Below are 27,864 nucleotides of genomic sequence, written 5' to 3'. Positions count from 1 at the left end.
TTTCTGAAAGTCCTTTAAAATATACAAACACTGATTAGAATCTGAATAAGAAGGATCCAAATATGTTCTAATCACTCTTTGCTTGTAAAGGAAAACATTTTATTTGGACTTTTGCACAGTTATATAGTGGATGGGAAAGCATCTGACATTTCCTTCCAAGATATTACTAAATAAAATGAATTGGGATTTGCTTCCTTTAGAAGACGATTTGTGTGTTGTTGAATTTCCATATACATTTTTTGAATCTGTTAAGGTCACGCGGTTTATTGGAGAACGTGGAGACCAATTAATACAGCAGACAGGTTGATAAGAAACTTCCCGAGAAGTTTAAAACAGGGTTTGATCCTCAACGAATGTCTCTAGATTTAAACAGCTCTTAGAGATCCTCTCAGTCCGTCATCCAAACACGGGAGTATATAACGACTGCAATCCCACTGGGACATGGTATTAATCATAGAAGCAGCCCAGCTGTCTGAGGTAACTCTGAGAGGTTTGGGGGATCGAAGAATCTTTTATTAGGAAACCACAGCTCTTGTGTCTGGTTTGGGAGATGCAGGATCTCATCTTTGCTTTTTCAATTTTATTTGTGGTTCCTCCTCTAAGTCAGAGGGCATAATTCTCCATCAAATAATATATGAATGCAAACACTTCTCTGGTCTGTTGCGAGGAAGAAAGAGCTCACCAATGCGCTTGTGACCATCCCAAGAAGTGCACCTTCCGAGCTCATCTCACTGAAAGGAAACCCTGGGAAAGACCCAGAACCTGCTGGAGGGATAATGTATTCAGCATGGCTTAGGCATGGCCTGGGACTCCCCAGAATTGGCTTCCACTGTGGAGAGATTGCAAAAAAAATGTTGGATCAGGGGTAGATAATAAATGGAAAAGTGCAACAAGGTTTACCAGAAGGTTTTCTGAACAAAGACAGCCAAACGTTTCCTGTTTCTCCTCTTAATCCAACACAAAATGCAAAACAAACACACAAATAGTGCACCACTGTTTGTTTTCACTCTGGCTGTATTTTCTAAAAAAAATAAAATAAAATAAAAAAATGCAAAAGTTTGTTCTTTTTTTTTTTATCAAAGACCATCTAAAACAATCAGTCTAAGATAACCCTGTTGAATTTCCTTGGAATCAGAAATTAAAGAGCTCGGAGAAGTCAATAATGTCCATTCAGCTGTCAGCAGGTCATTAGAATAAATTGGTTCGACCCTAAACTCAATGCTTGACCTCTGCCTCTCCAGGGGGCCGCGGGATCAACGGCCACCCCGTCATCTTCCTCCCAGACTTCCCAGCGTTCAGCGAGCTGCCGGAAGAGGAGCTGCAGAATGTGCTCCGTTACCTCACAAGCGTTCCCAGGTTAGTGTTCCTGCTTGATTTCAGCACTTTAGATGACTTCTCACTGAAGGGAGGGAGGTGTAGTACCATGCAGTGCCTACAGATGCCACCACAACACTAAAGGCATAGCACAAGAAAAAACTGATAAGAAGGCTAAAATTAGTTATTTTTAGGATAATTAATTACTGTAAGACACTAGTTAACTCATGCTTAAAGGATTTGAGTAGGAAAATATTCAATTAATCTTTATGTTTAGAATAAAATGTAGAATAAATAAAGCTTTAGGGATTGTCTTTAAGGTCTAATCAGTTGTTCCTGAATTAAATGGAATAAGAATGATAATCTATTTGTCTTTTCTCTCATTTTTAACCCTTTACTCTGTCTTTTCTGCTCCTTTTCCTTTGGAGTATGTCCCCACTTTTACTCACACATAAAAGTAGGAGATTCATGTTTATCCACGTGACTGCGTTGTACATGCTTCTCTTTTTTTTGTCTGCATCTGATCACTTTCATATATAACATCCACCCCACATCCCCCCTGTAGAGTCCCCTCCCTCGCTCCTCTCTTCCACCCTGAGCTCGGATTGGTTGTGGGACTGCAGAGACGGCTGTAATTGGCTGTGGGAGGGAGCGGCTACGAGGTGGATGGTGGAGGAGCAGAAAGAAGGAGGAGGGAGATGCTCTGCAAGGATGGGAACGGTCACCTCTCTCCGTCTGCAGAAGGCAGAAAAACTGTGGTCTTACTCATAATAAAGAAGATTTAAAGAAGATCGGATTATAATTATGGAATATTGAGGGTTATTTATTTTATTTCATCCTGAAATATTTGGATTTCTCCGCATCTCCATTTTCACTGGATTTGGATATTTTTTTCTTTTAACTGGCAGCAATGGACTGAGGGTTTGCTGCTGCAGCGTTCGCTCTGTACATCATCTGGGTGTCTGTGTGTGCATTCAAGCCGGCCAAAGATGACAGCCACATAGTGCGGCTCTGCAGCGTTAGTATGTTGTCAGAACACTCTGTTCAACGTCACCGCCTGTGTGTCGAGGTGTCAGGGTGCATGTCATGCTCTCCAACAGGATCTCTGATGAAAATGCGGCATTGTCTCCCACACATACACACACACATATGCGCACAGCCCATAGGAACATTAGCTTAATGAGGCTGCTACATATGGCCCTGCCTGTGGAATGAATGGCCAGATTTTTCTCCCTCTCACACAACAGCGCATTAAATGCGGAGCCAAAAGGTTGCCATGGTGATCAGGATCATAATTGTTGATGAGAAATTATGCCTGCTGGTGCTTAGGATGCTGTTAGTGGGGCTCTGAGATTTATGGGGACCTGTTTTGACCCTCTAAATGTGTCTAGATGCAAAAAGAAGAAATATAATATAATAAAAAAAATGGATGGATGGGGGGGCTGTTCCTCTACCAGTAGCCTTGGAGCTTTTTCACATTTTCTTCACTTTTCTTCGGCCTCCCCTCTTCTTACTTATTTCTCCAGGCATGGGGGCCACCAAAAAAGCAGCTTTTTCATGCACCCTTGGTATTCTGTCCCATTGTTCGTCCCTTTTCCTTTTTTCTCATTTTTTTAACTACCCATTAACATGCGGTGGGTTTGCATCTTAAAGTCCAACAGGATCTTAGCTTGGTTATCTCTCACCACATTGAGAGGTGACTGACACATTGACCCAGTGGTTTATCAGATTTTATTCTGCCCTTATGTTTCTGTACACTATGTCGGTTCTCTTCCAGTTCTCATCCCTGGAACCCAACTTCCTAATGCATTCTTAGGGGTTGAATGTTTTCAGTAGCTCCAATGCTAACTGGTCCTCTATTCCCTGTAGATACTGGATTTTAGTTGGAACCTGAAGCCTGAATCTCCTCCTTTGGCCACATTTTAACTCAGTTGGGCTGATTTCTAGGAAGGAATAGCTGTTGACTATGGAGCTTGCTTTTCCATTTAACTGTTTGGTCCAAAATATAGTTGATAATTTGCTTGGTGAAAATCATATTGGAGGTTGACAAGGCAGTTAAAGGGTTAAGTCAATATCTTGCTTAGCGTTTGCACGCAGCTTGTAGAAAAGGTAACGTTACACCTTTTAGTGCTTCTTATAATGCATTACTACAAGGAATTCTCGCTAACTTCACAGCATTTGACCTACTACTCAGAGCTGAACAAAAATTAATCATCCCATTCCGACCTCTAACCTTTTGTTGGATCTGCTTTTTATATTTTTTAACTAAAGACATAACAAAAATATAATTATCTAAATGAAAAAGTGATTAGGGAAGCCCCACTTGAGGTTTTTTTGGTTGTTTTCTAAGAATTTAAACCCCTTCAAAAAATGGAAAAATTATGTGCTGGAGGTTTCAGTGCAAGACTCTCCTCCTTCATATGTCTCAGAGTCCAAAAGTCATGTAAAGTAGACCTGCATATTTAAATCTACAGGCGGAAATTAAAGGGGGTTCTTTGTTATAATGCATTTTTTATTTGCAAAGAAAATCAGATTTTTTTTTTTTCAACATTCATCTGATTCACAATCAAACAAAGAATGATCTGCATCATTTGATTCAGATCTTATTTGTTGCGCCTTAACAGTGCATCAGATTCATGGTTAATAATCCCCCAGCAGAAGGTTTGAAACCATTTTTACCAAAAGTGTTTTATGCTAGAGAGTCCTGCAGGGAACATGCATCAAAACGCCCCCCCCCCCCCCCCCCCCCCCCTCCCTTGTTGGGTTCACATAGTGCTCAAACATTTAGCAGAATTTGCACACCCTCCTCTTATCTAGCAGCAGCACATATGCAGCAAAGTACCCTTTTCTCTGTGATAACATTGCCTCTCTCCTGCAGCACCACAGCATCTGAAGTGGGCTTCATCCTGATAATCGACAGACGGCTGGACCGATGGGCCGCTGTCAGAGCCACCCTGCTTCGCATTGGAGTAAGATCCTGTCCTTTTCCTCTGTTTGCTTGTGACTAAGACAGAAAGTGCTGCTGATGAAGCTGCTCTTGGCACCGCAAATGGCTGTTTTGGAGCTTGCTGCTGGTTTACATGATATAATGCTTGTTTTTACGCTGACCTGTGGGTATAATTAGGTGTGTCACCACTTCGAATAATGGATGTTTTAGGATGACACTTTACAGTATAACCGCTTCACTGCTGCTAGAAATTCATGAACTGCATGTTGAAAGGACATGTGCTGGGAGTCGGGCGATTTCTCTGCATCTCTCTGGGTGTAGAAATGAGGTGGGAAGTTAAAAATAGCGTATTATGCTGGAGTAGGAGGTGGAGTGTCTCACAACATGGAAAAAATTATGAGGCACTCCTGTTAGACCAGAAACAGATATTAGCTGCACACCTTTGGTCAGTAGACTAATTGTAGCTAATTGTTACATCTTTTTTTGTCCGTTTCCTATTAGCCTACAATAACTAGAAGAGGGAATAAAAAAGTAAAAGGCAAACAGTTTTAAATAAACTCTAAAACAAGAAACAATCCATGAAAGAATAGAAATTTTAAAGGAATAGAAAGCAATCAAATCAAAATTTGATCAGATTGAGATGTTAAGTTTTTTTTGTTTTTTTAGCTTTTATACGCTTTAGAGTGAAGGCAAGAATGTTTAAGATTATAAAGGTTGCCAGCTTTGTTGAAATGAAGCTAACACGCTGCTAAAAGCCCCAACAAAATTGATGTTTACAATGTAAAAAATAGACAACTTCCATAGACAAAATCCTTTTAAAACTTTTTTTAAACGACTTTATGTACACCAGATTTGTGTTTTGTTGTTTTTTCTGCAAAAAGACTGTTATGTAATGGGTACTTTTAAAAATATATATAAACTTATTCACTTATTTACACTGTAAAAAGTTTTTTTTTTTTTTTTTTTTACCAAATGCTTGTTTACAGTATGTAAATTTATTACAATTATCATTTTTTACAACAAAAGAATTGTGCAAACCGGCTAATTATTTACACAGGAAAACACCTTTTGTGCAAACCAGATTCTTGTTAACATGGTAACATTAATCTAGATAAGTCATTTTTTTCTTAAAATAAATGTATTTGTTCTTGAATTGAGGGTGTAAAAGAGACATTTTGTCAATTGAACAAGAGAATTTACATTTGACATAAGAAAATACAACTTAATTGTCTTATATTGCATGATATCTTATTTTAAGAGTAAAAATTCTCATTCCATTGGCAAAGTATCTCATTTACCTACTCAAATTAAGGGTAAATACACTTAATTTAAGAAATTTTTAATGATTTCTTCCATATCAGATGCCTGTTTATCCTGTATAATCTCTCTGTACAGATCACATGCTTGTTCACAAAGTTTATAACCTTGTTTGCGCCACAAATCCTTGTTTACATCATTAAAACTGATTGACCAGATATAGTTTTTAGTTTGAAAATAAAATAAAAACTTCATGCAACTTATACAATTTAAAATATTGTATAGAGTCCATTACTCTAAGTTGCAACTGTCAAGCGACCTGAGCCACAGCCTGGTACCTCATCATTTCTGGAACCAATTTACTGCTATTTTATCTAAACTAAAATTGATATGAATCATTATTTAGCTATATGAAGAAAATTTGGTGTTTCCTTGATGTGTATGACCAATCTATTTCCTCAATAAACAAAACAAAAAAAAGCAACAAAAAAACTTTTATAGACAAGATCCTTTTATTCATGTTTTGCTGTTTTTACTGTAGAAACAAATTACGCAGCTCAGATACTTGTTTACGTATAAAAGCTTTTGGTCTGAATTAGGTGAATTAGATCCAACCTTAGACCTTATTTACAATAATAAATATATATATATATGTGTGTTATATGCAACAGCCTTTAGATTTGGTTTGACTTGACTTTTGTCCATTGTAGGCCTATTGTTTCATTGGAGGAAAAACAAGAAAATGTAATTAGGAAAATTTTGTATTTTCTTGATGTATATGACCAATCTGTTCCCTCAATAAACGAAACTATAAAACAAAACAAAATGACAAAAAAATATATCATTTTTACAATTAATTAAAAAAACAATTTTGAAGTTAAATACTTCCATTAAAGGGATGTAGCCTTCTATTAATGTGTAGTGCTTTTAAAGATAACCTACTGCAAAAAAAAAAGATAGATTCCTTCATTATAAAAAACATTATTAAAAAAAATAAATCTGCAGAGCAGCAGTTTATGTAGCTGTTTTGTTTCCTCTTAAAGACTATGCAGCTTTATTTTGACATTTGGGAGATAACCTTTTAGATTAATAAGTTTGTGTGCCTAAACATGTATTCTCATGGTACGATTATCTTAAATGATCTCGTCCATACTCCTTCTAAATATTTTAAATCAGCTCTGCCAGCTTGAGGACAAAGCTTCACCTTACCTTACCCATCTGTTGTCTGGATGCTCACTCTCTCTGGTGCTGATTAACTCTTCCCGTCTGTGTAAATCTATGTAAATGTATGCTAATCGGACACTAATTACCATCCAATCTAATTGCTACGTTTGAGGAAAAACTATTCCCATTGTGGCAATAAGCCATTATGAGGTTCCTTTTTGAAGTAACCATACCTGTGGAAAAACATCTGCGCACTTGAGATGCAAACATGGCAGTATAAGTGGTCCATTATCACTGTCTGCTGGCTCACAGGAGCTCTTTGATGGGCCGTCGGCTTTATTTATGGGATGAATCAACATTTCCTCCCACTACAGGTTTCTGTGAATGCCTGAACAAAAATATACAAAGAACCCAGGAGCAATGATAATCATGTCAACATTTCTGACAGTTTATTATATGGTTTAAAATAAAACAAATTTTTGATCAGAAAAAATTTTTTTTTTTTTTTATTTTACACTGGGGAAAAAAAGTATTTCAGGTCCAAATGGACATATTTCATCTTCCAAAGACCCTTTCTCCTTTGAAAGACGTGTTAACATCAGTTTTAAGCAGATGAAAGTATGAAGTATATAGGAACTGGACCTTGGGTCAACTTTACAGCGCTCAAAGCTCTCGATTTCTTTTTTTTTTGCTTTTAAGCAGCACATACATTTGTACATAAAGTCCATAATAAAGTTAGAAGTATAATTTTTTTTTCTTCCAATTTGTTCCTTTTTTTTGCTTTGTTTTGGCACAAATAAGCCTTATAAATAGGATGTACCTGTGTGGCAACATGAAGTAGGCTAAAACAACGACCTAAAGGACTTAAGGATGACCAGACCATCCTGAAAATATTCTCCAGCGCACACAATGTTGGGCTGACAGTATGATTTATTAAAGATACTGCACTCTCACTACAGCGATGGTAAGCAGCTGGTGAGCACAAAAAGAAAAATCCACCTGGAAGAGGTTCTTTGAACACATTTTATTATGTCCAACTAAAATGGAAGATTGGGGAACTAATTGGGAAGGTTTCCTGCTAAGGTACAGTTAATGTATAAGAATATATCTGTATCTCAGCTGATTGGGATGCTTTAAAATCATTATTTGGATTTTTTCCTCTTTGCCTTATTTTATTCAGTCTCTTTTTTTCTTTAAATAAAACCAACAATAGGAGGAGATCAGGCCAGGATGATTTATGTCTGTCACTGTGATAACTCTGTTTACATTGAGTTTATCAGCAGGGAAGCAGTAGCTGCTCAGCAGGATTTTACACCTCCCCCTCCATATGATCTCTCCTTTCTCCTAATTTTAATTACTTCATTCTCTCCTGATTCAGTAGATTCAATTGTTTTCTTTAAAGGTTTTTTTTTAATATAACATTACCTTAATTTTTAATGCATGAAGCATAGTAAGATGTTCACAGCAAGACAGACGCCATTATAACCTAACCTGAAGCCATTAACAGCAGGTGGTGCAAGGACATTGTCTCCTTCTCAAGCCTCTGGATGTCCTTTGTTGGACTTAAAACAAAGAGTGGAGCTTATTTTTCTCCCCATGAGATGTACTCTTAATCAAGGTCATTCAAGGACAAATTTTGCAATTTGCCGTTTTGCCAAAACCCCTTAAAAGGGCATTTTTTCAGCACTTTATGTATTGTTTATGGACCTCCATTTCTTCTTTATGTGGTACTATAGTTTTATGAGGCACTGTGCAGAGATTAAAATTCAGCTTAAGCAAGAAATAATGTGTTTTTAGGAGTGATAGAGCCTCATAAAAGACCAATAATGAGACATTAGTAGATGGAATTATAACAAATGCTTTAATGGGGTTCACAGCTTTCCTACATACACTGTAAAAACATCTTAAAATTAGTAAATTTCTTAAAATAAGGGTATTTACCATTAATTTTAGTAGGACAATTAGGTTATCTGCCAAATGATTAAGCATTTTTACCAGTAAGAATAAGATAATTATTTATTATGCACTTCAAATAAGAGATGACAGTTGTTTTGTTCCTTATTTTAAATGGAAATTGTCCTATTCCTTTGGCAAATTGACTTATTTCCAGAAAACGCACTTATTTCTAGAAAATTTAATGCTGTGTAAACATCAGAGCGGCTTTATTGCACAATCCGGCAAAATGGAGTCGTTATTTTAAAGCAGCTTTTTCAAAAATTGTCATTTTTAATCTCAGAAATTTTTAGTAAACTGGGATAATTTCAGATGAAGATCATACAGGCTGCTATTTCTATTTTTTTTATCTCTTCTACAGGCATGAGTAAAGCTGCCTCCCTCCAGTTAGTAGAAAGGGGGACATTTTTTTTTTTTTTTGTCTTTGTGGCAGCGCACCTTTGGGATGCAGAGTAATACATAGATAGCCAAGCAGGAGCATCGCTGTAGGCTGAAAAGGCAGATGGCTCTGTCAGCGGGTGCAAACACAAAGCTGGAAATGATTGCAACATGTAATATTAGCTGAAAAAGAAAAAAAAAAGAAGGTGTAATATAATTTTTGATGTGTAGACTTAAACGAAAATCCCTTCTCTCTGATGAAAGACAATTTTTCAGATGCAAAATCCAAAGTAGAGGGAGTCTTAATATCCTGGCTGCTCACCTCCCCTGAAGAGGACCATGTGGATGTCATTAGAGGACATGCCAGGAGAGGTTTTCCTTGACCACCCATCTCTCCTCACTTGATGAATATAAATCAGCTCCGTCCGCCTTCTGATCCTTATCATTTATTAATGTGTGCTTTTCATCCGCAAGACCCACGTGTCCAGGGAGGCGTGCCTGCATTAGCATATATCTATGTCGGCGTGTCAGGGGGATGCACCGAGCTGCTCGGGTATTGTCATGTTAATGCAGGGCTACAAATTAAACCAGGACCTCTCAAGGTTTATTGAATTTAATGGCTTCCAGTTACACATATGTTGCTCTGTGTTCTGCTGGTGGACGAGCAATGCTGCTTTTAGAAACAACAGACGTAAACAAAAAAAATGCCTATATTACATTTTTCATTTACCCAACAATCTGCTTGTGTTACAAGTGTAGCAAACTGTACGACACATGCTTTATGTAAAGATTTATAGAAAGATTGAGGAAAATATTGTGGGTAGGAAAAAAAAATACAGTGAACCCTATGTTTGAAATTCCCAGTCTTTTATTTTTAAGCTTATCATGACTGTAATGCAGTCACTGTTTTAGAAGCATTGCAAAGAATAATAATAGTTTTAAAAACTGTATCGTTTAGACCTAATTTATTTTATTGTAATTGAGCAGTTTGCAAAATGTTAAACTATGCAATAAAAAAAACAAATCCAGGAAGATAAAAGAGCTCCTAACCAGGGAAATCATATCTTCTATATTAGCTGTGGGAATACCTTTTATATGTGATATGGCAGCAGACCATCATGATGGTGTCATGCATCTCTCTAAGCTTGCCTCAAGCCATGTATATGTGTGTGTGTCTGTGTTTGTGTGTGTACATGTCAGCCTGCATTGATTTATGCCGTCTAACAGAGAGGAGCAATTCACTCGGGGGTTTAGAAAAAAGCCACATCCAATAAAGTCTTTGAGCTGAGTGGCCTCTTGGGTTGTTTCCTGTCTATCTGATGGTTCTGCTGTATTTTTATCTGGTTTAAAAAGCTGTGGTTAGTCCAAATTTACACCACTAAAGTAATGTAATGTAGTGAGATATAGAGAATTAAGAAGATCAAGTATTTAAGTGAAGAAATAAATAATTATTGTTTTTTTAATTGTTGCTATTTCTCATTTATACTGCCAGATATATTTATTTTTTTATTTCAAGCTGCAAAATATATTGAATCACCTAATGTTAGCAAAATTGAATTCTCAAATAACTGCTTTGAATGCATAGGGTAATAAATTACGGACATCAAAATAATATGTTTGAGATGCTTACATTTAAAAATGATGAAAAAATGATATTTTTAAGCTTGAAGAGATGGAAAAAATAAGCTTAAAATAAAGGAGCATTTTAGATGCTGACAAAAATAAAGCATGAAAATGATAACGTTAAGCATTTAGAAAAAAAACAAGACAAATCGGGTCGCACTAATTTACTGAACACAATAGGTAAGGAAAGCATGTAAATAAAAATGCCTGAAGCCATTTTATGACACATCTGCTTTACTTGAACATCTTGTCTCTTGCATGTTAAGAATGTATTATTTATACCATAATACTACATATATTTTAATCAACTTAATATAAAATTAAGCAAAAATTACTCGGTTATATTTATTCTATGTAAAATGTTATGGGCGCCTAGTTGTGCTGATATATTCACGGGATAAAAACTCTTTCCTGATAAATAAATGCTGCAAAATACAGGAATTTTTTGTTTTATATTAATACAATTAATTTTTCTTTTCATGTCTGTACAATTTTGTGTTCAATTTTGTAGTTTTTTTTCTCTTGTTTTCTTTTTTCACTATTAATTAAGATAAAAAAAAGGATAAATAGGTTAATGGTTAAAAATACATAAGGGGTCCTAATAAGTGCTGCGGGGCTGTTATATACTGAACAAATTCTGATTTTGTATGACAGTGGGATGGAAATAAACAAATGCAAATAAAAGAATACAAATATTTTAAATCAAATTTGATAATATCATGGAGTATAAGTAAAATGGCCCTCAAATCAAAGGATAACCAAATTCCTAAGTTTAGAAATATGGTTATTATCAGTGCATCTGATTTATTTATACATTTTTTTTTAGCTTTGGAGGAATTTCCTACTTTATTGTGTGCTTGCACCCCCCCCCCCCCCCCCCCCCCACCCCCCCACCCCCCCAATACTATAATTCATAATAAAATAATCGTTAAAAAATTTAAACTTCCCCTAACACACAGAGTTCAGTTAATAAACATCTTTCTGCTCCTTTTTTCCCCACTCAGGGTTCATTTCCAGCGAACTTGCACCTGGTTCTGGTGTTACGTCCCACTACTTTGCTCCAGCGGACTCTCTCGGACATCCTGTTCAAGTACAACAGGGATGAGTTCAAGATGAAGGTGCCAAATGATTGTTTACTTTGTTAAAATTTTATTTGTTGTAATGTATTACCTATTTCTTCTGTTGTCATGGCAAGTATGTTTATGACAGTTGAAGATATATATCTAATGTGATGTGACTGTGTTCAGTGGTGCTTTTGATGTCCCCACATGGGCATGGGCCCAAGGCGCATTTGAAGTAGCAGCTAAGAAAGACCAGATAAAATAATTATTACCAGTATATTGAGTAGATGTTCCTTGTTGAGAAGGGGAATATTGTGTCATAAAGGAATGTACTAAATTTACACAGAATTTTATGATTTCTAGCATCATTGTTTTTTGCATGCTTGTTTTTATTAATCAGGTGGTGATGCTGAGTACAGTGACTGAGCTCCATGCTTATATCGACCCAGGACAACTGACCACAGACCTTGGAGGCACACAGGAGTACCACCACGACAGCTGGATCTCCCACCGCACTGTATGCAACGTGTTTTCTGCTTAGTTAATGCCACTCTTCATGCAATTGAAATAACCGGTGTGTTTCTCATCACAGGCCATCGAGGCGTTCGCTCTGATGGTGAAGACCGTGGCTCAAACCCTGCAAGCGTTCGGCACTGAGCTCGCAGAGACGGAGTTACCCAACGATGCAGAGGCCACCGTCGAGCTGCTGCAGGAACACACGTTGAAAAAAGACACAATGAAGGTTTACCATCACCTTTGTTTTGTACAGGGTTTTGGGAGGGCATTAAACTTGTACCTACGGGAATTAGTTTGTGCATATAAGCAGTAAGTATCCATGATTTTTGGTAGTTTTGTTTCAGTAGTTCACAATTTCAAAGAGCATTAGCCAGAGCATTGACTGATTAGTTCAACACTAACATTAGTTTTTATCAACAAAAAAAAAACCCTAAGCACTAAAGCCCTGAGTTGTTATTTCTGTGACTAATCACAAACTTAACAGAGTTAATTACCTGGACATGAAATCCACAAAATTTCATCTAATGGAGCCAAATTTCAGCCCCATTTACAATACCCTTTTTGGTCCGAGCATGGTAACTGAGATACAGGGTTCCTGCAGATCCCAAAAACAGTCTTAAAAGGCATTGAATTCTTCAATATAAAAAAATAAGGCCTTAATTGGTATTAAACAATCTTAAATCAGTATTTCATAGGCCTTACAATTGTCACCAAGTGTTTTTGTAATTCATATAAAAAATTTAAATAATCCACAATAATTTTTTTGACATTTACCAACCGGCTTTGCTGGAACCATTATTAGTTCAGCGGAACCAGCGCTAGTTAGATATGCTCATGCTAGTTAAATATTTAAAATAAGTTCTTTTGTCCCATTTGCAGTAGCAAATATGACTGTTTGGCTTTTTGACAATATGGTCAACAAGAACAAGCTAGTTGAAACTATTTTTATTTAGCGAGCTAGTTTCCAATTTAGCTAAATTATGGAGCTGCTAGTAAGATGGTAGCTCCAATTGACATGAGCTACTTAGGTACATTTTTATGGCCCTATTCAGCTATTGCTCAAGTTTAAGTACAGTATATATGGATCAGATTGTTTCGACAACTTCATATCAACATTCTTTATGCAGACTTCCAAACTCATGGGAGGAAATATGACTTATTAGTTGACTAGTTTGCCAAAAAAAAACTCTTAGTTTGGAATAATGAGCTGAAGGGGTGGCACTCCGGTGTAGGATTTTAGCTGTTACTGTCTGGATAAAAGTAGAAGGTGAAAGTAATTTTAGAAATGGAGCACTAACATTGATTTAGGCAAATGTATAAATAGTGCTGTGTAGTTGTGCATAAAGACTAATATCAACAATTCATATTTATACTGTAAGAATTCCTGCTAGCCACACTGGTGAGGGTTTTTTTAAATGCCAGGTGGTTACCTGGTTGAATAAAATCGACTAGTTAGGTTTATTTGGTTGGGTCAAAACAGTTTTGTTTTATTTTTTTCCTGACTTTGAATAAAGACAATGTTTGCAATAATTATCTCTCCAATTACCAGACGGACCTGAAGGTGGCGCTGTCTCAAGGAGGGCGTCTTCTGGCCTGTATCAATGAGCCTCTGCAGGCAGATGCTGAATACAACATGACACAAGATGAAATGGAGAACTTGGCTACTGTTCAGAGGTGCATGGACGGATGGATGCATCCAAAATATTGCATTTTTCCATTAACTAATAAAAAAAACAAAAATAAACTCTTTTCACACTTTTGTTTCAGACTCATGGGTCAGCTGGATGAAACAGAGACTGCGTTTGATGATTTCTGGGAACGTCACCGCACCAAGCTGGAGCAGTGTTTGCAGCTCCGACACTTCGAAAAGCACTTCCGTGAAGTAAATGAAGCCTAATCCCAGGAAACTTTGTTTTCCAACTTACATGAAGAAAATTAACCTTCAACCTCTTCTTGTTTCTTAGGTACGCCCCCAGCTTGATGTGATGTATGAGCGTCTGTCGGGTTTCTCTGAAATCAGCATAAGTCCCGCCCATGCAGAACATGTCCTGCGAGAGCTCAGCAGCCATGAGGAGAGAGCTTATGTAAGATCCCAGTTCAAAGAAAATACAAGGTTGAAATTCTGCAGAGGGGACACAGAAACACAGTTCAATGTTAAATATATTCCCAATACATTTAAGTTTAGTCGTTATGTTACAAAAACAAAATCTCAAGAGCCTAATTAGGATTAATTACATTTGATGAAAACAAAGCGGTGCTGTGTAAAAATTGATGGAAGGTGTGGTGGAAATGAGGCACCATTTATTTGCCAAAAGAATATAATACCACAAAGTACCTACACAACCCACCTAATTAGTAAATACAATTTGTGTTAAACCAGCTGTTCTGTGAAGGACTTGGACGTTTGTGAACCAATAGCATGATCATGGGGCAGAAATTCGGGAGAATAGTGATAATAACTGTAAAGATTCCATTCCGGGAATAAAACAAAGTTTAAAACATCACAGGGAGAATTGTGTAATCCAACATTGAAAAAAGAAATACCGGCAAACGGCCGTGAGCTTCACTAACAGGCTAGGGAAGGAGAGCCTTGCTTTTAGAAGGCAGTTACTTTAGAGGAGCTGCATAGATCCTCAGCTCAGGTGGAGAAACTGCTAAATGCACAATTAGTAGCTGAGTACCTCACAAAAGTTGGCTTTATGGAGGAATAGCAAAGCCTTAACCTCTTAATATCCACCTCATTTTTGGAAATTCTCGCCTATTTTACATACCCAAATGGAAAAGCAAATAACTTAGGAACTGTAAGCCCAAATTACATGTATGATAAATTATTTTTAAGCTAACACATTCTAGTTTCTGAATATATACATGAACATTGGGTGAGTAAAAAACCCAAGCTGCATCAAGCTCAAGTTGCATCTGTTCAAGAGAATCTAAGCTTTTCAACAATGTCTAACATGTCTATATTGGTAAATATTTTAATAGTGTAATTTTCATGCATTCTGAGTTAATATGTAAATGCTCTAAAACGGGTTTTGAGAGGTTAAGAAATCCTTTATAAATGAAAGTAAAATTTTCACTGCACATCAGCCTAAACACACCATCTTCAAAGTGACTGGACTATTGTTCCTCTCTTCAGCAGGGACAAGAAATCGGCTGAGAAGTTGATAGGAAGATCGATTGAGTTAAAATAAGGCAAAGCCTCTTGGAAAACCTTTAACAAGCTGCAAAGGATACTTGAAGAATAGGTGGAGATTCACCTTCCAGCAGCAAAAAGAGCATTTAATGTACATCTGGAGCTACAACAATATGCTTCATATCAAAATATATTAGAATCTTTGAATGGCCTAGTCAAAGTCTTAAAGATACCCAATTTTGAGCTTCTTTTTAATCCACTTCGAAATGATGTAGGTTTTATGTTTGTCCATCAAATAAAATCCCAAATGAAGTATTTTGCAATACTGTTACTTTTAGATTAGTTCCTCCTGTTTTTTTTTTTGTTTTTGTTTTTTAAATGATCCATTGTACAAAATCAGAGATTTAAAGCATTTTTGTAGAATTTCTGATTGGGTCCAGTGTTTATAAAGCAAAGAAAGATGTTACCAACATTTCTGACCTGTTTAACCAGAGTTATTGGTATGAAAATGATGGGTTGAGTCACAAACTCTACCATGCAGTGTTTCATCAAAAGATTGCCTCAACACAAAGTTTTATTTTTCAGAAACAATGATGTTCCGTGTTAAGATGCCATGTCTCTGTTGTGTTTCATCAGGAGCTGATAGACCTCGCCTTGTCTCTAGCCAATGAAGGGGACCGGCTAATAGAAAACTCCCACTATGCTGAGGACAGCATCAGGCCAAAGTGCACCGAGCTAAGAGGAGTGTGTGAGGAGATCAGCTCTACTTTGAGGAGCAAGAAGAGCCTTCTGCTCAGGGCCTTGGAGCTGCACCACTCTCTGGAGAAAGTAGGAAAACAAAGTCAGGTGCAGGGATAAAAGAAATCTGGATGAGGTGCTTAAATTAATATCCTTGTAGGCATTCCAGTGGTGTGAGGAAGGCATCTTCCTGCTGGCCAACCAACCAGTGGACCGATGTCAGTCTCAGGATGGAGCTGAAGCAGCTCTGCAGGAACTTGAGCGATACCTGGACACTGCAGCTCTGCACACCATCACAGACCGCGGCGCCATCTGCTGTCAGTATGAGGCTGTGCTTAATCCTCAACTTAGGGTCAGTGGACGGATTTCACCTCATCCTTTACTGCAATATATGCAAGGATGTTAAGGTTGTGCTCTCTCTCGTATCAGGACCATATTGATAAAGTTTTCCAGAAGCAAAGTTCTGTTCAGGAGATGTTTGAGAAGAGACGAGTTAGTCTGAAGAAACTTGCTGCCAAGCAAACCAGACCAGTCCAGCCAGTAGCACCAAGACCTGAGGTCAAGTCTCCACTTTCCTCTCCCAGTAAGTCCTCACTAAATACATGCATTCAGATATACAACTGTAATTAGAATAAATGAAATGTGAACAGTAAAAGAAATCAAATGCTTTGCAGATCTACAGAGGAAAGACAGGAGATTCTCAGCAGACAGTGCCCTCTGTAAAAAGGTAAATGCATAAATTTAACTTATATTTTAATCTGGGACTTTTTCACTTTTTTATGAGGTTATAAAAAAGAAAATAAATAATTACGTTTTACGGCAACCATTATTATTTGCCTTTGCTGTTAGTAAATTGTTGATTAAATCATATTTGTATACATCAGAGCATCACAGCAGCTCAAAGTAGTGCAGGGAAAATTAGCTATTTTAGCAAAAACTAAAAAGTGTGGAATGCATTTGCATTTTGAACATTTATACACTGAGATCTTTGTCAAATTTTCTTTGCATAATAGTGAGATTCACAATAGGGTTTACCCAAAACTATTAAGTGCCTCCTAAAGTTAATACCAAAATTTCCAATTACTACATATGTGTGTGTGCATGTGTATACATTAATAATGTGTGATTGTTTAAACATCCTTTTGGATTTGTTTGTTTAGTAAAATTCAGATCAAATCCGCTTCTGTAACTATAAAGCTCTTTGTCTATGGGGTTTACTTCTTAAAGCTCAGCGACACGTGTGTAAATATTTATGAACTGTGTACGTTTTTCCAAGGGGGAGTCTCCTGTACACAATGGGAGCACAAGGCACGCTTCCCTTTCAGAAGAAGAGGAAAACCTTGCAGTACTTCGTCGGTAAGTGCTCATAGGTCCTCCACTGGATTCATAAGCTGTCATTTACCTTCTTTAGGAATTGGTTTGGGGTTTGTTAAATCATGGCTACAACCCAACAGCAGCTAGCTTCTTTTAGATCAATCTAAAAGCTTTGCTTGTACTGTTTCCTTGGTTTTTAAGTCATGTGATGAACGAGCTTCTGGAGACGGAGAGGGCGTATGTTGAGGAGCTTCTGTGTGTGCTGGAGGTGAGTGTATTTTACTCACAGATTAGAGGAAAAAATAAAAGATGGCTCCATCCTGTGGCTGCAGTCATTTGGTGATTTTCCTGGCAGGGATATGCGGCAGAGATGGATAACCCCGCCATGGCTCACCTCATCCCCAGCACCCTGCAGAGCAAGAAGGACATCCTATTTGGGAATATGCCTGAAATCTATCAGTTCCATAAGAGGTACACGTCTCTCTGCATGCTTTGTTTTGTTCAAACCGAAATCAACACCGTTTCAAATAATCGTGGTAATTTATTTCTCCGCAGGACGTTCCTGAAGGAGCTAGAAGCATACACAGACTGCCCAGAACTCGTAGGCCGCTGCTTTTTAGAGCGGGTAGAGTCTTCGTGGATTAATTTTGTCACAGATAACCTTCACTTTTCTTAGGCACTCTGTTCGTTAAATGTTCCTGTCCTTAAACGTCCCTGCAGATGAAAGACTTGCAGATCTATGAGGCTTATTGCCAGAATAAACCTCGCTCTGAGAGCTTGTGGAGACAATGCTCAGACTGTGCCTTCTTCCAGGTTTGCCTCTTTATTTTCCCCCAGCAACATGTCTTTAGGGTGAAATTCAGTCTAGATATAAATTAGTTTTGTTTTGTGTCTCTAGGAGTGCCAGAAGAAGCTGGAACACAAACTTGGTTTGGACTCTTACCTCCTTAAACCTGTCCAGAGAATCACAAAGTACCAGCTACTTCTAAAAGTGAGCCAGGCACATGCATTACGTCAATTATTTGGGGGTATAGTTTGTTAAAAAAAGGGTCAGCATTACTTCCCATCTGCTCCTGCAGGAGTTGCTGAAGTACAGTAAAGGCTGCGATGGTGCTGATGACCTACAGGAAGCTCTCTCCTCTATCCTGGGGATCCTGAAAGCCGTCAACGACTCCATGCATCTCATTGCCATCACAGGATACGAAGTATATTTCTACCAGCTTAAAATGTCTACAAAAGAAAGTTGTTTTTTTAATGAATATTTTCTTCATTTAGGGTAACCTCTCAGAGCTAGGTCGCCTTCTGATGCAGGGCTCTTTCAGTGTTTGGACAGAGCATAAAAAAGGCCATGCCAAAGTGAAGGACCTGGCCAGGTTCAAGCCTATGCAAAGGCACCTGTTCCTGCATGAGAAAGCTCTGCTCTTCTGCAAAAGGAGGGAGGAGAACGGAGAGGGCTATGAGAAGGCGCCATCGTACAGCTTCAAGCATTTGCTCAGAGTAAGAGCAAGCTGTTTTTATATCAAAATGATGACCTCGCTGCATGTAGTGTAACTATCTACGGTGTTTCTTTTGCAGATGGGCGCAGTGGGCATTACAGAGAATGCTAAAGGAGACAACAAGAAGTTTGAGATTTGGTGCAATTCCAGAGAGGAAGTTTTTATAGTGCAGGTAACATCAAATAAATCGACTCGTATTATATGTCTGCAGAATAAGCACAAAGGAACAATGAGTTGCTTTTTCTAGGCTCCAACGACGGATATTAAAACGGCGTGGGTGAATGAGATCCGGAAAGTTCTGACTCAGCAGCTCAAAGCCTGCAGAGGTAGACGGGTTTGCTCTGCTTTCTCTTGTTTTTTTTACTTTTTTATTTATTTAACTCAGCCTAGTTGAGCTTTAACCTTGCTTTCTGCTGTAATATGTTGTTTCAGATGCCAAACAGCAGAAGAGTTCAGACTCAGCTTCTCCAAACGCCACCAGCAATAACACCTCCGTCTCCCTTAGGTTGGTGTTCAAGCATGGGTTCAAATCCCACGTGTTTGTCGCTTTTTCCTGTTCATTTTTCAAGGTTCTCATCTGTATTTGAACTTCTTTAGTTCAACGGATTATTTGTCCATCTTTGAGATGTTTTAGCCTGCTTCTTGCTGTCAAACTGGTTCTGTTGATCTATTGTACAGGTTTGGTAGTTCATTCAATTTTTAATATGAGATGGAGGGGAGCTATTACGATTTAACACGGGGTATGCTTCCTGTATTGACTCAGGTTTTCCATTAGATGTTCACTGGAATCTGTGATTTGAGATAAAACAGAAGAAATCTGTACAGAGAACTAATTTACTTAAAAAGTCGCATCTCAATCTCCTCTAGTCCCTTCCGTCAGAAGAACCAGAAGAAGCAGGATGAGAAGAAGTTGGAGCCCAACCTGACCTCAGAGGCCAACTCATGTCCATCACCAAAACAAAAAGGTAAATAATCACTGCGTCCCACAAAGATATCATTATTTTTGCTGCCGGGCTTTAAAAGCGTCCCCTGCTGAGGGCTGCTCAGTCAGCTCTCTGTAATCTGGACTCTTTTTCTCTGCCATCTTCATCTCCACGACTCCATTTGCCCTATTCCTACCCACTGCCCCCCGGCTACCATTTTGCCCCCCCTCCCCTGGTTATCCATTTCAAACCATTGCCTCCAGATGAAGCTGTGTCCAGTCCGACCACTGACAGGTCCTCAGCGGCTAAAAAGCGTTTTACTTTGCAGGGTTTCAGCAACCTCAAGAGTCCCAAAGGTAACATTAGAGACATGGACAGGAGTTTTCTGTATTGTTATGCTCGAGGTATTCTGCCACCTAGTGGTGAAAGAGAAACAGTTCTTGCTTCTTTTTTTTTTTGCTATCTTTTTTTTGCTATTGCTTCTTTCCTCTCCGCATGCCCAGGCTCAGCTCTAAGTCCTGAGCACTCGTCCAAACGCCATTCGGTCAAGAGCGACCCAACGCCGTTTGGGTTCAAAGGTACTTCCGTGTCCCGTTTGTGGCAGGGGGTGTTGGATTTTTTTAATGCCCATCATTCATTCTCCCATCCCTCCTCATTGGTGTGTCTCCCACTCTTGCAGTTAGACTCTCATTTCACATTTAACTTGTTTTATACGTGCTATTTGCATGGGAAGCCATTCTTTTAGTCCATACTCTTAGACTTTTAGACATTATGTGGACACAGAGTGTATACAAAACGAAATCTTGTTCAGTACAGCTCTCAAGACATTTCCATTGCTAAAGTGCAGCAGCGATAAAATGTTAACATGGTGATCAAAAGTATATGATTTACAGTTTCCAGCAGTCAGCGTTGTTTTCTTTTTGTGTCTATTTCTGACATAACGTTTCTCTGTGGCACACATGTTCAGGCCAGCAGTTTAAGACTGCTGTGGAAACAGGTTTGGATGTTGAATAACCATCGAGATTCACGCCTCTCCTAAACAGGAACTTCCTAAAACATCTATATGAATGCAAAATGAACATGAACATAGATTGGGAGGATGTTGTGCCGAAGAAAGAGGAAGGAGTCGCGTTTGGTGGTGGTAGCATCATGCTGTCGGATTTCTTCACAGGTGCATTTTAAAAATGGACCGGAATAATTAAATTCAATTCATTTTATTTATATAGCCCCTATTCACAACACATGTCATCTCAAGGCACCTTACAGTTCACCAGATCATACAGTCAAATTGATTTAAAGTTTTATATCTACAATGGAAAAAATATCTAGAAATAAGTAAAAATTTCTTAAATTAAGTGTATTTACCCTTAATTTGAGTAGGTAAATGAGATAGTTTGCCAATGGAATGAGTATTTTTACTCTTAAAATAAGATATTTAGATCCTATGCACTTGAAATAAGACAATGCAATTGTGTTTTCTCATTTTAAGTGTAAATTGTCTTGTTCTATTGGCAAAATGTCTCTTTTACCTCCTTAATCCAAGAAGAAATGCACTTATCTTAAGAAAAAATGACTTTAGCTGTAAGGAAAACCAGTTGATTGCATCGACTCATTGACTTAAATGTAGTCCCTCACACTAAGCATGCTTATAGCAAGAGTGGAGAGGAAACACTTTCTTTTAACAGGAAGAAACCTCTAGCAGAACCAGGCTCAGTGTGAGCGCCCATCTGCCAAGGTTCAAGGAGACAGAAGCAGACATACAAAAAGCGGGTTTAATAATGAAATTAAACCTGGTGTAATATTCCTTAATGTCACTTTAATGCAAAAACTATCCCTTGGAAACTCAGATCGACTATTTTTCTTTTTTCTAAAGAAGGCAACATAAAAATAGTAGAGTAGAAAAGCCCACAGACAAAAACAAAGGGATAAAAAAAACAACCCTAGAAAACATTTCCAGGATATAAAATCAAACGGTAGGACAATGTATGCAAAATTAGAACAAGGCAGAGAATCAACAAGAGAATTAAGTTTTGTACATTTAACTGCAACATCACATCGTGAAAGTAAAACATTACCGTATTTTCCAGACTATGAAGTTGCAGCTTTTTTTAATAGTTTGGCCGGGGGTGTGATTTATACTCTGGAGTTTCAACATTGGTGTTAACTAATAAAAACAAATGAGCAAGGCTTACCAACAATGGCACCGAAAAGAAAATCATATTCTGCAGATTACAAGCTTCAAGTAGAAAGATATGCAGGCAAAAACTGTAATCGAGCAGAAGAAAGAGTTGTTTAAAAGTGACACAGAGGATAAAGATTTCATTATTTCATTGGTTTTAGTAATTTGGAGCATGTTATTTATGCTATAGTATTAATATGTTATGTTAACATACCGGGCACATTCTCACTTTGTTGTTTATGTGTCCTGTAACGTAATATTTTTATTTTAAATTGCCTTTCAAGATGACATGTCTGTTCTTGGTGTTAAATTTTATCAAATTAATTTCCCCCAAAAAGGCAACTTATATTCCAGTTAGACTTATATATGTCTTTTCCTTCTTTATAATGCATTTTATGGCTGGTGTGACTCCGGAGTTACCTATAATCCAGAAAATACTGTACTTCAAAAAGATTGTAGAGAACAAGACAGTAAGAACACTAAATAAAATGAACAAAAAAAAGGCTGAATTACGGAACTGCTGGGGTTCCGTATATAGATATCAGGGTTCCTGATCATAAAGAGAGAAATGTTCATTTTCTGAACTGTATTAATGTTTTTTCACAGATTTACAAAGTAGAAGGATATGGAGTTATTTTTGTGGGTTTTTAAAAAGATGTTTTTAAATTAAATTCCAGGGGAAAAAAAAAGATAATCTGAAAGGTAGAAAAAAAATGTCAGATCATGTTTTTTTTTTTCTTGAATTCATTAAAAGCACAAAAATAACTCCATAGAAAAATCCCATTTTTCAACACCATCCAACACGGTAAGGATTTAGTGAAACGACATTTGTGAGGCTTCCGACAAAATCATTCCAGACACGCCTTGAAGCTTGTTTTGATGAGGGATTAGAATGCTAATCTAAAGCTTCAGGAATAACCCTGATCAGAAGCCGTTTCAGGGCAAATGCACAACCAGAATAATGCCAGAGAATTTGTTAACATGCTACATGCAACTTTTCTCTTTGCAGATTAGCCTGAAAAGTTATTCCCATAAGTCTGCAGGTTTCATGCAATGCATCACATTTTTACATTGATGTAAAGGTTACTGTGCTGAAAGCCCTCTGAGAAATTTAGCCAACCTTCCTGGGATGCCTAATCCAGCTCAACCAACTGCCTGGATGCTTTACTAACACCTGCAGCTGTTCAATGTGGAACCAAACGTTACTAAAATGTCTGTCATCTATTCTGTCGGTCTGCTGTCATTCATTTGCTGGCAGTTTCTTCCCCCTTTTAGAGCTGGCTCCACGCAGCACTCTGACCAGAGTCAAATGGATGAGTGCCTCTAATCTGTTACAGAGCAAGCGGCAAGGTAACACTGCTGCTTTCAAGGTTCAGGGTTTAGCCGCTCTTCTGGTGCCTCCCTATGGTGAAGCTAGCAACATATCCAATTTTAAACACATTAAGACGAGAAACAATTAAGTGTAATCTGAAATTAAGCATTAAATATTTAATTCTAAAATGCCTGCTTCACCATAAAGCTGTTATTTCTCCTTCTTCTTCTTATCTTGGGTGTTTTCAGGGATTTTGTTCAACCTCTTGGAACATTTTTAAACATTCATATGCAAGTTTAAAAAGGACAGATCTGTAAGAACTGAAAAATTATCATCTTTGGATCATTCTGTTTCCCCTTCATCACTTCTATTAAATTCATTGTCTCTGGGCATTTGGGGCTGACCTTTTGTTTTCCATCCTCTTCTAGTGGATTGGTTGGTCTTGTTTTGACCTGCTCCTGATGTGACTGACATTCAGTTTGTAACCACAATATCACTATTTTTTTCTGAAAAGATTATTTGGATAAAAGAATTGGTTGTCCAGGGTTCAATCTGATGTCGCATCACAGTCTGAGAGTATCGAGTCTTTTCTGAGTGCATCAAAGATGTTCTTCCTCCTGTCTTTAATTTATCATGATCATCCTTTGAATGTCTCACTCGAACAGGCTGGAACAAGCCGTCTCTATCAGCGGACGCCTCAGAGGAGAATGATGGCTTCTCCAGTGGAGAGGACCCCATGAACTCTGATACTGAGGATGATGTCGTGAAAAAGCTGGTGAGCTGGAAATCCCTCCCTAATTTTTTTTATTTACATTTTTTTGTAAACTGTAAGGATTTCTTAATTTTAAAAAAAATATATACATATTTTTAACCCTTTAGGCTCCAGGAAAGTACACTGTGGTAGCAGACTGCGAGAAGGCTGGTCCTCAAGAGCTGTCTGTGAAAAGTGGAGACATGGTCCAGCTGATCAGAGAAGGGGAGGAGGGACAATGGTAACATCTTTCCTTCTTTTATGAAAAATACTCCTAATTTAAGGACTACAGCATCTAGCATTATGCTAGAACTACACACTTTCAATCTATTATATTTGGATTTCTGCACATTAAAGGTATAGTGGAAGATTTTTGCGAATTTTTGAAAATACCTGCACACTTAAAAAAAATGCACATGCACAGCGAACGCCTGCTAAACGCTTGCGAGAGCGTGCAGGAGCCCATTTCTCCTCATGCATGCTCTGTTTAAAAATTGCTCTTTGCATCGCTCATACAAGCTTACTTTCCAAAAGATTTGCAATTTTTCCACAATGTCAGACTCACCACCAGTAAGTCAAAATTGGGACGAGAACATATCACTAGAATAATTGACAATTAGGAGGACCACTTATTTTGTTAATCCACCTGGAAAAAGAACCTCCTCCACTATACCTTTAAGATTGAATTTTGTTACACACAGTCTTACGTCTTCTACCATGCTCCAGGCTTTTGGAAAACTGCAAACAGGAGTTATCCCTCTTTTGGACAGTTAAAATATGTGGAGTTTGTAGATAATAGATCCTCTGTTAATGGATTATTTTTAGCCTGACTCATCCAGAGTTAGTATGGCTGCTCTGTTGACTTCATCCAATGTTCAGATAATGAACTGAGCAACCCATTTCACACTTTTTATTTGCTTATTTTCTAAAAATAATAAAAACTATGCACCCTTCTTCTTCCACATCACATACATATGTTAATTTAGCAAAAGAACTGGAAACACTACATGTTCAATGTCTATCAAGGGAGGTGTTCTATGTCAGATTGTTGTGACTAAAGTGAATATAATCCTCTGTAGGTTTGTGAAGAACCTTCGCAGCGGTAGAGACGGCTGGGTGGCAGCTGCAAACCTCCTCAGCCTCATCTCAGAGTCCAAATCATCTCAATCGCTGAGCAGCTCTGGTAGGTTACCTTGACAGGAAATATTTTCAGTTCTCATTAACTATTTATCCTGTTTCACACACAAGCATAAGCAGATTGCTTCCATTTTTGTCCTGCAGATGGCAGCGTCTCTGGGAACCTGAGCACCTCTTCCAGCTGCAGTGAGACCTACACCAGCTTCTCAGACATCAAACCCTAACCTAAGATCTCTGTCCCATCTCCATCCCCTTCACCTTTAAGTTATTTTCTACTTGCATCAAAAAAATCTGCAGCTTTCTCTGACAGAACAGAATCAGTGTTTCATTTTTTTATGAAACAGGCACCCCCGACTTTAAGGTATTCTTGCACCTTACAATTTTTTTTTTTTTTTATCACGTAAAGCATCATCTCCTGTCAGGTCAACTTTTAAAAAAAGTTTTTTTGTTTACCGAATGGGTGTTCAGTGCCATAGCGTGATTATGTAGCATAAAAAAAGACTTAAAAAAAAAGAATATCTGCACTAAACTCAGCAGCACTGGAGTCACCCTGACCCCCTTCAAGTCGAGGACATTGCAGCACAGCGACAGATTCTTAATCAGAACTCGCACAGATGCTATTGAACAGGTATTTCGCGTATTCCAACGCCTTTAGTGGCTGGCATTGATCGTACACTGTGAAAAGTGGCGGCTGGCTGCAACAAGAATCATGCTGGTGGTGCGTCCTGGAGTGAAACCGGACCCTAGGACACGGAAGAGGTGTTAAAGCCCTGCTGTGTGTGTTTTTGGCACACAAAAAAAATGTAAGTCACCGGATAAACAAAGGTACTTATGTCTTAAAGGTCGAATGTCACCAAAAGCTTCACATCTTGCACTTATCTACTCAAATATTGGCAGCTTTGACATCTAAATACCTTTTTTTCATTTGAAATGGGGCCTCGCCTCTGAGGCGCGCTCCACTTTACCTCTCAGGAAAACCTTGTTGCTTGGTCAAGCAGGTGCAACTGCATACCTGTGTGTTTTAGCTGTCTTTGTGTGCACATTCCCAGCTGCCAGTTCAGAACAACTGTTTTACTGCAGGAGTTTCAAAGGGGCTGATAACAGTCAAATAAGTGGCGATATAAATCACTTCCCAGCACTGTGTGACTGCGACCCTCGTCGCTGCACGTTGAAACTATCAAATGACGTCGCACGCCTAAATCAACCGCGTTCATGTTTGTTATTTTTATGTGCCAGCTGCACAAAAGAAAGCTTTGTCCTCGGTCCCCACTCCCAGCCCCATTCAGGCATGTGACAGACCTGCTCAACATGTTTGAGGCGACGCCTGCGCTCTACCAACATCTTAATGTGGCTGACCCCATTCAGAAATAATGAAACAGAAAAAAAAAATGTACTTATTGCAGGAATTAAACAGGAGGAGGAAGCTGTAATGTTATAAACACTGGATCACAGCCTCCGTCTGAGAGCAAACATGGTTTTATATACCCCAGGTTTCTACTGTATTCACAAGGCGCTGTAAAGTTCTCTCTTCCTTTATTTTTATGAACAGGAATGCGCAGGGCGCCGGTGAACTAAGCCCAGCTCCACCCGTTTATTGCTCAGAATGAGCCTGACGTCTCTGCTGGTAAAAGGAGAGGAAGAAACTTTTACTGCAGGCCTTTTAGTTTCAACGTTTGTGTGGCTGACCGGCCTTATGTGTTGATAAATGTACCTCTTCTATGGATGTCACCTCTATACCTCATGCTGTTTGCCCTCAAGAGCACGTATACTGTAAAGAAGAGTCTGTTTGTCCCAGCTTTTCACTCCTTGTGGCATGCTCCTCACAGCTCCCCATTTTAAACCTTAAAATATATATTTTTTACCTGCCACTGTTCGTATGTTACGAGAGTTTATTTTCTGCCCTCTGAAGGAAAGCTGACGAGGGCACTAAAACATGTCAGGGTTCGATCGTGGTCACACCTTAAAGTGAAATGAATCATTTGTATGGCTGGCAAAAAAAAAAAAGAAAAAAGAATGGGTATATTTTCTAATTTTATTTTTTATGCAGCACATTGCGGCAATCACTCTCTTTATTTTCTGATGGTATATCTACTGTGTATGATGGTGAACTAAAAGATGTTATTATGAGACATATATGTATATTTGTACATATGTATTCTGACTTGTATGTATGATTAAAGCAGCTTTAATAAAGTCTTAATCTCTTGTTTTCTTAATCTCTTGATTACGTCAACATTTATTTTTTAATTTTCAAATGCTCCAACTGACAGTCATGTCGTGCATTAGGTGCAAACATGTTCCAATTACTTATCAGTCCAACCTTTGCAGCCTTTTCTCCTTTATTGTCTCCTATCATCTCTAAGGAAGGTACCAATTGATGTAGTCTAAAGGTAAATGTATCTTCTTTTGTGGCAGTAAATGAGCAGAGAAGATACCAGGGAGGATTTAAAATATGGTTAAAAATAAATATATTACAGTAAGTGTTGGAGTCTCGGTGATCATCATTGAAATTTTATCTTGGCTCAGGAGGAAAAACAAAAAATAGAAATAGAGATTTTTCAGCCGATTATCAATGGAGTCTTTGTATCCCGAAATATAATTTACCCCCATAGGGAAAACAGATGATCTCTCTTTATTTAATTCTTAGAGAAAAGCTTTGTTATTC

The 27,864-nt window shown here is 38.1% G+C and overlaps 1 protein-coding gene across 10 annotated transcripts in view; it reads left to right on the top strand.

The window, feature by feature from the left end:
* Positions 1–27,210, top strand: part of mcf2la (mcf.2 cell line derived transforming sequence-like a) — a 72,349-nt gene extending 45,139 nt beyond the window's left edge. For 5 of the 10 annotated variants that reach the window (XM_038277136.1, XM_038276859.1, XM_038276924.1 and 2 more), the window contains exons 3-32: positions 1,242–1,356; positions 4,193–4,283; positions 11,641–11,754; positions 12,098–12,214; positions 12,290–12,439; positions 13,763–13,887; positions 13,981–14,095; positions 14,178–14,297; positions 15,986–16,177; positions 16,248–16,439; positions 16,517–16,670; positions 16,762–16,814; positions 17,364–17,443; positions 17,603–17,669; positions 17,757–17,872; positions 17,957–18,026; positions 18,122–18,214; positions 18,300–18,392; positions 18,481–18,606; positions 18,677–18,898; positions 18,977–19,069; positions 19,145–19,223; positions 19,330–19,402; positions 19,765–19,862; positions 20,084–20,176; positions 20,324–20,398; positions 23,977–24,086; positions 24,191–24,303; positions 25,142–25,245; positions 25,344–27,210. In XM_038277136.1, coding sequence (XP_038133064.1) covers positions 1,242–1,356; positions 4,193–4,283; positions 11,641–11,754; positions 12,098–12,214; positions 12,290–12,439; positions 13,763–13,887; positions 13,981–14,095; positions 14,178–14,297; positions 15,986–16,177; positions 16,248–16,439; positions 16,517–16,670; positions 16,762–16,814; positions 17,364–17,443; positions 17,603–17,669; positions 17,757–17,872; positions 17,957–18,026; positions 18,122–18,214; positions 18,300–18,392; positions 18,481–18,606; positions 18,677–18,898; positions 18,977–19,069; positions 19,145–19,223; positions 19,330–19,402; positions 19,765–19,862; positions 20,084–20,176; positions 20,324–20,398; positions 23,977–24,086; positions 24,191–24,303; positions 25,142–25,245; positions 25,344–25,423 — 3,323 coding nt within the window. In that variant the 3' untranslated portion in view covers positions 25,424–27,210. Of the gene's footprint in view, positions 1–1,241; positions 1,357–1,980; positions 2,337–4,192; positions 4,284–11,640; positions 11,755–12,097; positions 12,215–12,289; positions 12,440–13,762; positions 13,888–13,980; positions 14,096–14,177; positions 14,298–15,985; positions 16,178–16,247; positions 16,440–16,516; positions 16,671–16,761; positions 16,815–17,363; positions 17,444–17,602; positions 17,670–17,756; positions 17,873–17,956; positions 18,027–18,121; positions 18,215–18,299; positions 18,393–18,480; positions 18,607–18,676; positions 18,899–18,976; positions 19,070–19,144; positions 19,224–19,329; positions 19,403–19,764; positions 19,863–20,083; positions 20,177–20,323; positions 20,399–23,257; positions 23,350–23,976; positions 24,087–24,190; positions 24,304–25,141; positions 25,246–25,343 lie in introns of those variants that run through there. The other 5 variants (XM_038277441.1, XM_038277369.1, XM_038277049.1 and 2 more) reach the window with 5 other exon arrangements.
* The last annotated feature ends 654 nt before the right edge of the window (positions 27,211–27,864 follow it).

This window comes from Cyprinodon tularosa, unplaced genomic scaffold, assembly GCF_016077235.1.
Source record: "Cyprinodon tularosa strain WSP-4 unplaced genomic scaffold, ASM1607723v1 ctg1, whole genome shotgun sequence".
Classification (NCBI taxonomy): Eukaryota; Metazoa; Chordata; class Actinopteri; order Cyprinodontiformes; family Cyprinodontidae; genus Cyprinodon; species Cyprinodon tularosa.
Note: the sequence above shows the minus strand (reverse complement) of the source record. Positions and strands in the feature narration are given on the sequence as shown.